Source organism: Lactuca sativa, chromosome 2 (assembly GCF_002870075.4).
Source record: "Lactuca sativa cultivar Salinas chromosome 2, Lsat_Salinas_v11, whole genome shotgun sequence".
Taxonomy (NCBI): domain Eukaryota; kingdom Viridiplantae; phylum Streptophyta; class Magnoliopsida; order Asterales; family Asteraceae; genus Lactuca; species Lactuca sativa.
The window spans coordinates 133109335-133121568 of NC_056624.2; the positions used below are offsets into that span (position 1 = coordinate 133109335).

The 12234-nt window shown below is 36.9% G+C and overlaps 1 protein-coding gene across 1 annotated transcript; it reads left to right on the forward strand.

The window, feature by feature from the left end:
• Positions 1–245: 245 nt before the first annotated feature.
• On the forward strand, positions 246–1104 carry LOC111912164 (transcription repressor OFP6). Its single transcript, XM_023907894.3, has one exon. It carries the CDS (start codon positions 429–431, stop codon positions 930–932), a length of 504 nt encoding a protein of 167 aa, XP_023763662.1. The 5' UTR covers positions 246–428; the 3' UTR covers positions 933–1104.
• Positions 1105–12234: the final 11130 nt, after the last annotated feature.

The window sequence follows — 12234 nt, forward strand, 5'->3', positions numbered from 1 at the left end:
GCATCGTGTTGTACAATTTTACTTATTTTTTGTGGGGAATGAAGCACACTTATCTCTTCAAGTCTCTCCATGTTGCTTCACTCATATGGTGCACTATGCACTGTCGGACTCAATAGTATAACACTATAACTTTCTATCATGTTGGCACAATATATTTTTTCACTTTTTTTTTAAATCAGTCAACTCTTTGACATTCTGATATTTTAAAAAAGAATCGAACCCAGCTGTGATGACATACCTAGCTTTTTCGACAAAGTCTACGTATACAAAATTATTATATTGGTTACTAATGACGCGACACATCATATCGATTGGACTGTGACCAAACAGTGGCTGTCACATTAGCTTCTACCCCATCCGAGTAAATAAAATCACAATTAATAGACACGAAAATCTTCCATCAACTTGCTCAAAGTGAAGATTGAAGAATGCCTACTGTGAAGAGGAAACTCAGTCTCAACAATACCGCCGTCAGTGTCGGCTGCGGTAGCGCCTGCCGGAGAATAAACCTCTCCAAGATCTTCCATCGTAAACCCAACAAACACAAACACAGCCGTTACTATTCCGACGTAGACCGTCACCACCACCACCATAGCTCCTCCTCAGTCTCAGCCTCCACCTCATGGAGCACAACCACCAACACCACCACTGCTACATTATCGCCAAATGCCTCAGACACAGCAACTCATGACTCCAATGTCGTGCAAGGGTTTGGGTGGCTCAGCGGCAACAGCCTAGCCGTGGAGAAAGATTCTAACGATCCCTATGTCGATTTCAGGGAATCAATGTTGCAGATGATAAGGGAGAAGGAGATATATGGGAAAGATGATCTCCGGGAGCTTCTTAACTGTTTCTTGCAGTTGAATTCTCCCTACTACCATGGAATCATCGTCAGAGCTTTCACTGAAATCTGGAACAGCCTTTCGGTTTAATATGCAAGTGCACTACTTATATATATATGTAGCTAGCTCAATAAGTTTCCCAATTTGTTATTTAGTTATCTATAATGGTGTTTTGTAGTAGTTGTAGAACTACATTTTCTTTAAATCGTTAACTGTAATTGTTATGAAGCATGCTAATATATATTAACTGTATAATAAGTAATGTCGGGTCTTGGTGATTGTCGATTTTCATCGATAACAAACACTTCACAACTAATGTTTATGGCTTCAGGCTTCGATCGAACTTTGCGAATTTAAGTAGTTCTTAATTAGTATAAACTTCTTTTTAAAAAATTGTAAATCATATAAAATTGCGTGGCCAATGGCCATGCATGTTATATATGTAAGTGTTGCCTTAATTAATCTTTCCTCGACATAACGGAATGAAATATATCGCCTAAAGAAGCACAAAGATCGTGATAAAGATCAATTATTTTAATGGTTAGATTAAACCATTGATAGCAAGATTTGTCGAAGTGATATTTTTTTTTTATATTATTTGAGGATCGTTGATGAATAAACACTTTTGGATTGGCTCTCCAGAAGACAGAACTCCAAAGGCAGTGGAGTGGGTAGTCACATTTGGATTGGGTACTCGTGGGAAGAAAAAGATACATCATAAAAGTAGAGTAAAACTGTGATAGATCTTTATAGGGGAGCTGTTTGCAGAAAAGCATAGCGTAGAGCAGTGAATAACATATTTATAGTAAAAAAAGTTGAAAGAATTTAAGAAACACAACATTATGTACGCACGAATCAAAACTCATTACTGAATTGTATACAGTTCCTTGAATGAAAACCTAGAAAAAGTTATATTTTCCACTTATGTGAGACTTTCAGTTGATGCAACCACATGGTGCTTAAAATGTCATTAAAGAAACATGAATAATGTAATATGATTCAAATAATTAAAATTTTCGATGAAAGTTCAAGTTATTAAAGAGGATGGGCCCTTGGTGATGAATTGATGTATAGCAAAGGATCAGTGACTCAGTGTGTGGGTGGAAAAATATAGGCATTGGGATTTGAGAGTTTTAATAAGAAACAAATGTGTAAGTTAGTGGGGTTTCATATCAACTTTAATGATACTATTTCTTTTAAATAAGTTGATGATAACATTTTCCAACACAGTGTGTCGTCTAGCTCCAATGGCCTTCTTTCTTTCATCATTTCTTCTAAACTAAAGTTAATGCACTTTTATTGCTATAGCCTCTTGCGTGCCCTCCAACTCATACCGATGGTAAGAGACATTTATTACTAATGGATCTTTAATATGTTCGCTAGTTTCAAAGTACTAGATCGAAGACACTAGTATAAACGACAAATATTAGTGACAAATATGTTGAAAAATATACTATATGAAAATCACCAATGAAGTTCTAAGAGATTAGAAATGGACCATGAACTTTCATTGGGAAATCCTGTTGGACCATCACAGAAGCTGAGTCCCAGGTAGTATCTTAGGTTTAAAGTGGAGCAAAATATGTCAAATCATTCTCAATTTGAAAATCGTACCCGATATGGAAATGTGGAGTGACAATGTTGTTACATGCAACTTTTATAGCCACAAATGCGCAGATGATATTGTTGCCTAATACTAGCACTCGCATCTGGAGGATTCTTTTATCAGCTACGATAGAAATCTTATATCAACTAGCTTCTTAATTTCTTAGATAGCATCCACATATCTTTTTGTCCAGGTGGATTCTTTTTTAGCATGGGAAATAGCCAATCAATGAAACTTGAAAGCTTGAGCAAAAAATCTGACATGTACTAACAATTCCTAAGACTAGAGGGAGTCGCTCGGCAAAGTGGCTCGCTAAGCAATTGGAACACCGCCCTCTAGCACTAGTTAGGCGGCTCGCTAGAAGATGATCGCTACGGGCTTGGCGAGAGGAAAGAGAAAAAATTACTTTCATGTGATTAGTTGCTAGGCCTTTGACCGGATCCAACATGTTCCAAACAAAATTTGTCATATTTTATGTAAAAACATGTTTTTACCTTAAAATCCAAAATTTCAAAATTTGAACATTTTTAACATTTCACAGACACAAACTATCATTCTTTCTCTCCCAATTTGGTCATCTCCTTTAAAAAAATGTCAGTCTTCGTCGTCGTCGTCATCATCATCATCATCATCATCATCATCATTGGACGATGTTTTTGATAGCATAATACAGTCAGTCATATCCATACGTAATAGGCTAGAACAACATCTTAACAACCCTAAATCGAGCAACGCGCAACATAAACAAAAAATATATATACAAAGACAGCGTGCAGTAGCTCACTTACGTCTCATGAATGATTATTTTGATGACCATGCTCTCTTTCAATGATATTATATACGCCGATGGTTCCGAATGCATAAAGATTTGTTTCTGCATATTGTTGAAGGTGTGAGTTCAATGTCTGAGTATATGCGGCAACGCCTGGACGCAAGAGGTACATTAGGCTTTGATCAAATTCAAAAATGTATTGTTGTATTTCGTATGTTAGCATATGAAACCCCCCTGATGCACTAGACAAAAGTTTTAGGATGTTTGCACATACTACTCGAGAAAGTCTTTACGAATTTTGCAGATTTTTCATGTCTTCGTGCAGTCCACGATATTTATGTCATCCTACTTCTAGTGACATGCAAAAGTTGTCTGCTCATCATGCGAATGTGCATGGCTTACCTGAGATGTTAGAAGTTCAGATTGCATGCATTGGAGATGGAATTTGAATCCTGGCGCATATCATGGACAATACACAAAGGACAATTATCATTATCTTACGGTCGTACTTGAGCCTCACATGATTTGTGGTTTTGGCATACCTTTTTTGGTAGTTTCAGTTCGCTTAATGACATTAATATTCTCAATAATTCACCAATATTCAACAAGGTGTATGATGGTACTGCACCAGATTTGTCATTTGTACTCCGAGGTACAAAATACAAATTTGGGTACTAGCTTGTCGATGGGATCTATCCTGACCTTTCTGTTTTTGTTAAAACTTTGTTATGTTTGGATGACCCTCAAAGGTCCAGATTTAAGAGTCCAATAAAAAATGAGAAACGATATCGAACAAGTGTTTGGATCACTTAAAAAGCGTTGGCAGATAATTACCAAATAATCTTTATTTCATGATGTTTCTACTATGACATAGGTGACGTATACGTCTATCATATTGCATAACATGATACTAGAACATGAAGGAAACACGATATGTATGTACGACCAGAATGAAATCATCCCCGAGACAGAACCACTTGAATTTGGTGGTCAAGAATAGATATGGAAAATGAGGATAGCCAACAATGCAATAATCCATGTCGATCTTCGCCGTCATTTGACCGATCATTTTTTAACGATGGACAATCTTAATCTTAATATACCACCGGAAGACGAATTGGAAGACCATTTTTCAGAGGAAGTCTCGTTGCTTTAGTGTGGTTTTATGAAGTGTGCTTTTATGTATTAAGTCGTGTTTATAGATATTAAGTCATGTTTCTAGGTATTAAGTCGTGGTTTGAATTATTAACTCGTGATTCAAGGTATTTTAAGTTTTAATTTATTGTAACTTTTTTAATTTAGTATTCAGTGTTTGTACTTCAAAAAAATAATAATTTATTTGATATTAATTGTTTGTGGGTTAAAAAAAATATAATTTATTTAATATTAATTGTTTGTGTTTTAAAAAATATAATTTAATTAAATATGAAAAATAATAAAAAATAGAGTGACAAGAGTGATGTCACTCCCTATAAAATGCTAAGAATAAAGTGCTAGCGATGTGATAGACAAAAAAATGACATCGCAGTCAAAAAAGTCATGTGGCAAGGTGCTAACACTATTACAAAAATGGGTTATTTAGTTGGTTTTTAGATCATGGGTGTACTTAGTTTTCATATTTCTCATCACTAAATGTCATAAAGTAATTCAAATGATTGTTTCTATGATATTTTACTGAAAATTAGTGACCATTGCAAATCAGACTTCAAACATTAACATCGGTTTTACATAAAAAAAAAAAGTGACAAGTCGTGCGATGACCGAAAAAGGTGCCAAATGTTACCTTTAGTAATAGGTTTTGATATTTTATATGTACATTTACCTTGTATTGGTTATTAAGCGAGACATGTGGTGTAGAAGTTTCATTTTAAGTGACTAAATCTTATATTGAAGTTTCTAACATGAAAAAACACGTGACAAGCCGTGTAACGGTGGCCAAATGTCATCTGTTATAACCAGTTTTTTTATTTGATATGTACCTTTGTTAGGACATGATTTGTGGTTTATATTTTAGTTTTGATAATTTTTAGAGTTCTCGGTCTAGGACCGAAAACACCATGATTTAGGTGGTATTTGGACCGAAATCATCATGTGATTTCAGTGGGTTTAATGATGATTTCGGTTGGGTTTTGGGTTGGGCCTTTGTAATTAGGTCTAGGTATATATAGTGTTATTCCATCCGTGTAAGAGGTTGGTTATTCTGAGAAGCTGATTTTGAGTTTAGAGAGATAGAGAGAACCGAGAAAAATAGAGATCTTATGTACTAGACTATTGATCAACATAGTGTGCATTGTAGATTTGATAATTGTGTTCCTAATTCACTATAACTGTTTTGAGTTAAAGATTGGGATTCCGCACCAATTCTAGTGACTTTGATTGATATATTAGATTGGGTTTTACAGTTGGTATCAGAGCAAGGATTGATATCAATCGAATTGGCTAAATAGTAAACGTTTATTTGAATTTTTCTTGGTGTTTTTAAGTTCTTTTTGACAAAAATTGTTGATGCTGTTCTTCGTGTTCTTCACTTTATTGGAGACTTTGATCGAAATTGGTTTTGATAAGTTACCAATTTCGTGTTTCCGATATTTTTGGATAGGTATGGACGTTTTGGCGGCAAGCTTAAGTTCTCGGCTAGGTTTCAGGTGATTTCGGCAACTACTGGAGTTCTCGGTCAGCAACTAGATCAAACTTCTATTGTTCGGTCTGACTTTGTGTTCGGTCAACGATCTCGATCAAAACAGGGTCTTCGGTCAACGATCTCGGCCAACAGGTTTTCAATTAACAATCTTGACTTTTTGAATTTTCGGTCAACTCTAGTAGTTTTCGGTTAAAGCATATACTTTTCGGCTTACAATGGACTCATACAACACCTCTCTTTCTACAATGCAAAGTGATTTTGATTCAGTTATGGGGACAACAAATTGAATTCTCGGTTGCTAACTGCTGATGGATTTCCTGAGTGGAAATTCAGATTTGAGAAGTATGTTAAGATGAAGGATAGCAAAGTGTAGAGAAGTTTCCTGAGAGGTCCATTCAAGATCACAACCACCTTGGATGATGAAGCTAAAAATGTGGTTGACAAGCCAATCGAAGATTACACCAATGAGGACTTCGACAAAATTGAAGATGACGAGAAAGCATTGGCTATTCTTACCAAGGATTTGTCTCCTAATATTGCTCAAGGTTTCCGAGAGTATAAATATGCTAAGGCTCTGTGGGAATCCATGATTGAGGTGTATGAAGGAATGAGGATATGAAGCAAAGCACATAAGATTTGCTTCGTCAGAGATTCAACATGTTTAATCATGTTCTTGGAAAGACTCTGGAAGTCCAACTGTAGCATTTTATTACTCTCAACACAGAAATGAGCACTGCTGAAATTATGTTGTCTTGCTCTGAGATAAATAAGAAGCTGATCAATTCACTTCCCATAAATTGGGATATGAATGTGTCTGTGGTTAAGAAGACAGAGGGCCTGAGCAAGCCCACTCTTGCCGAAGTGGTGGCTATAATGTGACATGGATGACAAGCAAAGAGAAATTAATCATATCAATTCCTACTCAACTGCAAGCTTAGGAGTATCCACTAACAATGCATTTTCAACTGTTCCATCGCATCATGCTCCTCCATCCTTTGGTCTACCAAGGATATCTCCCAACTCCTCTACGTCCGGTTCCACCTCCAAATCCACCCTGCAGACTCCAGTTGCTTCCAAAGGAGTTGAAGAAAGCAGGGCTACGATGGCTGGATTCATAAACTACTAAAATGCCTTTGTTGCTAGTGAATTAGTTCCTCCAATCATAATTGGAGAACTCGATCAGATTCACCCTGAGGATGTTGAAGAGATGGACATATCATGGCAAATTGCTATGGCGGTGTGTGAATGTGGATAAGAAAGTGGGATTCAACAAGAGCAAGTTGCGGTGTTACAACTGCCATGAGGCAGGCCAGTTTGCTCGTGAGTACACTAAGCCAAGAGTGGAAAATAATGCTAAGAGGGCTTTTGTTCAAACTAGAAACAACAATGAAGCGCCTCTGAATAATGAGAATGCTATGGTGCACATCAAATTTTCGTGGGAAGATCAAATGCAGGCTCTCAATATTACTGAAGATGGAAGAGCTAATCTTGCCCAGATTGAAGATGGTGAGGATGTTGATCTGGCTGAGGAGAAGATGATGGAGTTGCAGTTTGCTTTCATGGTCTCCACCACTCCTACCACTAAATAGATTAGGGAAGTTTCATGCTCTAAATCTTGCGTAGATAAGGTTAATAAATATCGTAAGCATAATGAGTTATTAGTTAGAGAGGTTTTCAATCTTAAAAATGAAATCTATGAAATTAAGAAAGTAAACAAGCCTCTTAAAGAAAACCTAGATGCTCAAAATAAATATTTAATTAGTATTAGGGAGGAATATAGAACCAAATGTGTTCATCATCGTTATGCTAAAGAGGAAATTGCTAAATTAACTGCCGAACTTGATGCTTTAAAAGCTAAATTTAAAGATGCTGAATTTAACTTTAAGAAATTTGATGTGTCTAGTGGGATAGTTGAATCTATGATAGAAAAACAATTGAAATGGAAAGATAACTAGAAAAATGGCTTAGGGTTTTATAGTGTTCCACCTCCTTTTAATGATAATTATGTTTCTACCTCTGAGACCATAGCAATAGAAAGACCTACTCAATATAACCAGCCCCCTGTATCAAATTCAGTTAAGACTGAACAACCTGACTCCACTAAAGGTGTTCAGGTGAACGATACTGACGTCTCTACCTCATGTGCAGATCAAGTATTAATGGAAGATGAGGAAAAGGAGGACTTTAATAATGCTAGCTCTATTCAAAACATTTCAAAGACTAATGTTTGTTTTTCTTCGGTTTCAAATAACTGTGTGAACAAAGATATTAAAACTACTATTTTGGATTCTTTTGAAAATTATGGTGATGTTGCTTTTAATTTAAATTCAAACAGTCCTGTTTTTGAAAAATTTAAGTCACATAAAGTTGTGATAGAGTCTGATAAATGTAAATGTGTGTGTCGAAATTCTTTGAAACAAGACTCTTTTGGGCCAGGACCAAGCTCCAATACACGGTTTCTTGAAAAGCCAGACTTTTTAATTATGGGGCTCCAGGTCACATTGTTAGAAACTGTCCACATCATTCACATGCTCTCTTCTCTGAATTCGGATGGAAGAACGTGCCGAGGGGGAGATCTTACAAAATAAATCCTTTGAGGTCACGTTCCCGTAATAACAATTGGAATGATGACAAGGCCAAGAATCAGGCCTTCAAGGACAAAACAAAAACTGACTCGAGAGATGGCTCAACCAAACCAAATCAGGTAAGGTCAAAGTCATCTCAAGGGTTGTCCTCTAGCTCACACTTACAATACAAGCCTAAATCGAAAGGCAGTCCCACTCCAAAGCAAGTGAAAACGGTACCATTCGGTCCAACAAGAAAGTACAGAAACCAAATTACCAATGGGTACCCATAGTCCTTTCTTCTAAATCATCAACTGGTCCAAAAAGGTCTGCTGATTCTTTGAACTCATTATTTGATAAACAAGATATAATATGGGAAAGAGCATCCCAATTTGATAGAAATGGTCAATCCAGTTTTAAGATGGATTGGGTTCCCAAAACTAATCCCGCAACATGTGCATGAAAAACTATGGAGGAATATCATCAGACCTTGGTATGTTGATAATGGTTGTTACAGGCACATGACAGGAGACATATAACAACTGCACGACATTAAAAACATTAACGGTGGTTATGTTTACTTTGTGGGAGGAGAAAAGGGAAATATCACTCAAATAAGGACCGTTACAAATGGTGTGTTGAACTTTGAACACGTCAACTTTGTTCCTGAATTGAAACATAGTTTGTTGAGTGTCTCTCAAATCTACGATAGAGATTTTTCAACTCATTTCACTAGGAAGGAGTGCTTAATTCTAAAGCCTGGTATCATCATACCAGAAGAATGGATCTTGGTGAGATCAGAATGTCAAAACAACGCCTATATCATCGACATCAATAACAAAATCCCAGGGAACGTTACTTGCCTGTTCTCCAAGACTTCTGAATAGAATGCTATACTCTGGCATCGTCACTTAGGTCACACAAATGCAAAGAATCTAAATCGTCTTGCCAAAATGATCTTATTTGAGGGTTTCCTATTAAAGATTTTGTCACCATCTAGAAGTGTGTGGCTTGTGCGTAGGGAAAGCATCATCGAAAACCGCACAAGCCTAAACTGGTCAACTCAATTGATACACCTCTTCAATTGCTTCATATGGATCTCTTTGGACCAGTCAATGTTTTGAGCATCAATAAAAGCTCGTACTGTCTGATTATAATAGATGATTACTCATGTTTTACTTGGGTATTCTTTCTGAAGAATAATAGTGAGAAAGTAGAGATGATCAAAAGGTTCATCGTCCTGATTAAGAGTCAGACCATTGAGAAGGTGAAAGGCATCCAATGTGACAATGGGATAAAATTCAAGAGTGCTATTCTAGACCATTTATGTGCTAAAAAAGGGATACAACGCCAATACAGTGCTACTCGCACACCTCAACAAAACGGTGTTGTTGAGAGAAGGAATAGAACCTTAATTGACACTGCTAGAACAATTTTGTGTGACTCAAAATTACCGGTGTTCTTCTGGGCCGAGGCTATGAATACAGGATGTTATGTTTAGAATCAGATTCTAATAAAAAAACATCAAATGAAGACTCCGTATGAAATCCTCTACGGTGACAAACCAAGTGTTGCTTATTTCCGCACTTTTGGATACCTATGCACTCTTCTTCATCTCGAAGCCACTCCAAAGTTCAATTCAAAGGCTGATGATTGCTACTTCGTCGGGTATGCTAGATGCACTGCTTATCGGGTCTACAATAAAGCTACCAAGTAGATCACGGAGTCCTTTGATTTCCGTTGGCTAGAAGAAAACGAGACAAATGCTCGAGTCAGCCCTGATTGGTTATTTGATTATGCTGAATTGTTTAAACCATTTTATGTGTTTTCTGATAATGTTTTAGGTTCCCATCCAAACTCATGTGGATCAAGTAGGGATGATGAAGAAGTAATCATTGCTAAGCCTATCAAGTCATTGATACAGAAGGATGAAAATATAATATTGAATGATGGGACTCTGAATCCTATACCAGTAAATGATGACACACCTGCTGAATCTCCAGAAAAGGCTGATGATTCACTGGTTGTGGAAGAAAATGTCGCCTCTATTGAAAATGTCACCTCTGACTCTACATAAACTTTTGATTCTAATTTCATGGATTTTCTCTTTCCTAAAAGAATTCCTGATGAGTATGTGGCGAGTACTTATTATGACTTTCGATCATCTGATAGAAGTGATTTAGCCACTGGCAGCGTAGAGAACATTATGAATCTTCCAGTCTTTTCAAAAGCAGTGGATCATGAGATTTCTTCAAGAGTTTAGCGCAACCATCCCATCGAAAATGTTATAGGTTCCCTGGAAGATAGAGTCAAAACCAGAAGCCAGAGTGGATATGATAACGAATGCCTATATCCGTGCTTCATATCCCAAATCAAGTCAAAGAACGTTGAGATGGCTCTTAATGAACCAAGTTGGGTGGATACAATTCATCAAGAGCGTAATCAATTTGAGAAGCTGAAGGTTTGGCAACTGGTAGAACTTCCTGAAGGAAAGAAGTCCCTTGACACGAGATGTTTTTTTCGCAATAAGCAAGATGATAGTGGGGTGATTGTGCGAAAAAAGGCGCGTTTGGTTGTTCGTGGTTTTGGGCGGATAGAAGGTCTTGATTATACAGAGGTATATGCTCCCGTGGCTTGACTAGAAGCATTTCGTATCTTCTTAGCATATGCATCCTATATGGGTTTTAGTGTATATCAAATGGATGTCAAAACTGCCTTCTTATACGGAGAAGTAAAGGAGGAAATCTAGGTTGATTAACCACCAAGTTTTGTCAACTCAAAATTTCGAAATCATGTGTACAAGCTGGATAAGGCACTTTACGGTCTTCATCAATCCCCTCGAGCTTGGTACGCCACTTTGACCGAACATTTTTTAACTCATAGGTACACAAGAGACACGATTGATCAGACGCTGTTCATCAAAAGAGTGAAGGAGGACCTTATTGTTATTTAAATCTACGTAGATGATATCGTTTTTGGTTTAAAAAAAATGATGAATTATGCAAAGATTTTGAAAAGGTCATGAATATGAGGTTTGAGATGAGTTCTCCAGGCGAAATGACAATGTTTCTAGGATTGTAGGTACGTCAGGATTCTTCGGGCATTCTACTGCATCAAGGGAAATATGTTGATGACATGTTGGAGAAATTTGGGTTCAAGGATGCTAAAATTGCTTTAACTCCCTTGGTTGAACGACCACTGTTGACATCAGATCCGGATGGAGAATCGGTTGATCAAATTCTATATCAACCCATGATTGATTCTCTGATGTATCTGACCGCTAGTAGACCAGATATACTTTTTGCAGTCTGTCAGTGCGTGCGCCATCATGCTAATCCTAAACTTTCTCATTTAATTGCTGTTAAATGAATTTTTAGGTACCTTAAAGGGAGACCTAATTTGCGTCTTTGGTATCCTAAACATCGTGAATTTGATGTTTATGTTTTTACTGACAGCAACTATGGAGGTTGTGACATTGACAGGAAACCTACAAGTGTTGGTTGTCAATTCTTGGGAGACAGACTGATCTCGTGGCAGTGCAAGAAACAACAAACTGTTTCCACTTCAACAGTTGAGGCTGAATATGTTGTTGCACCTGCTTGCTGTTCTCAGGTCATTTGGATGAAATATCAACTGCAAGATTATGGTTTGAATTTTCTTGACACTCCTATCTTTAGTGATAATGATGATGCTATTCAAATTGTTAAAAATCCAGTTCAACATTCTAAAACCAAGCACATAGATATTAAAGTTCGTTTTATACGAGACTGTTTTGAGCGTAAACTCATTCATTTGGAACAAATCCACAC

Bases quoted from the DNA above. Each gene is read 5' to 3' on its own strand.
- LOC111912164 (XM_023907894.3), top strand. From the start codon at position 429: ATGCCTACTGTGAAGAGGAAACTCAGTCTCAACAATACCGCCGTCAGT.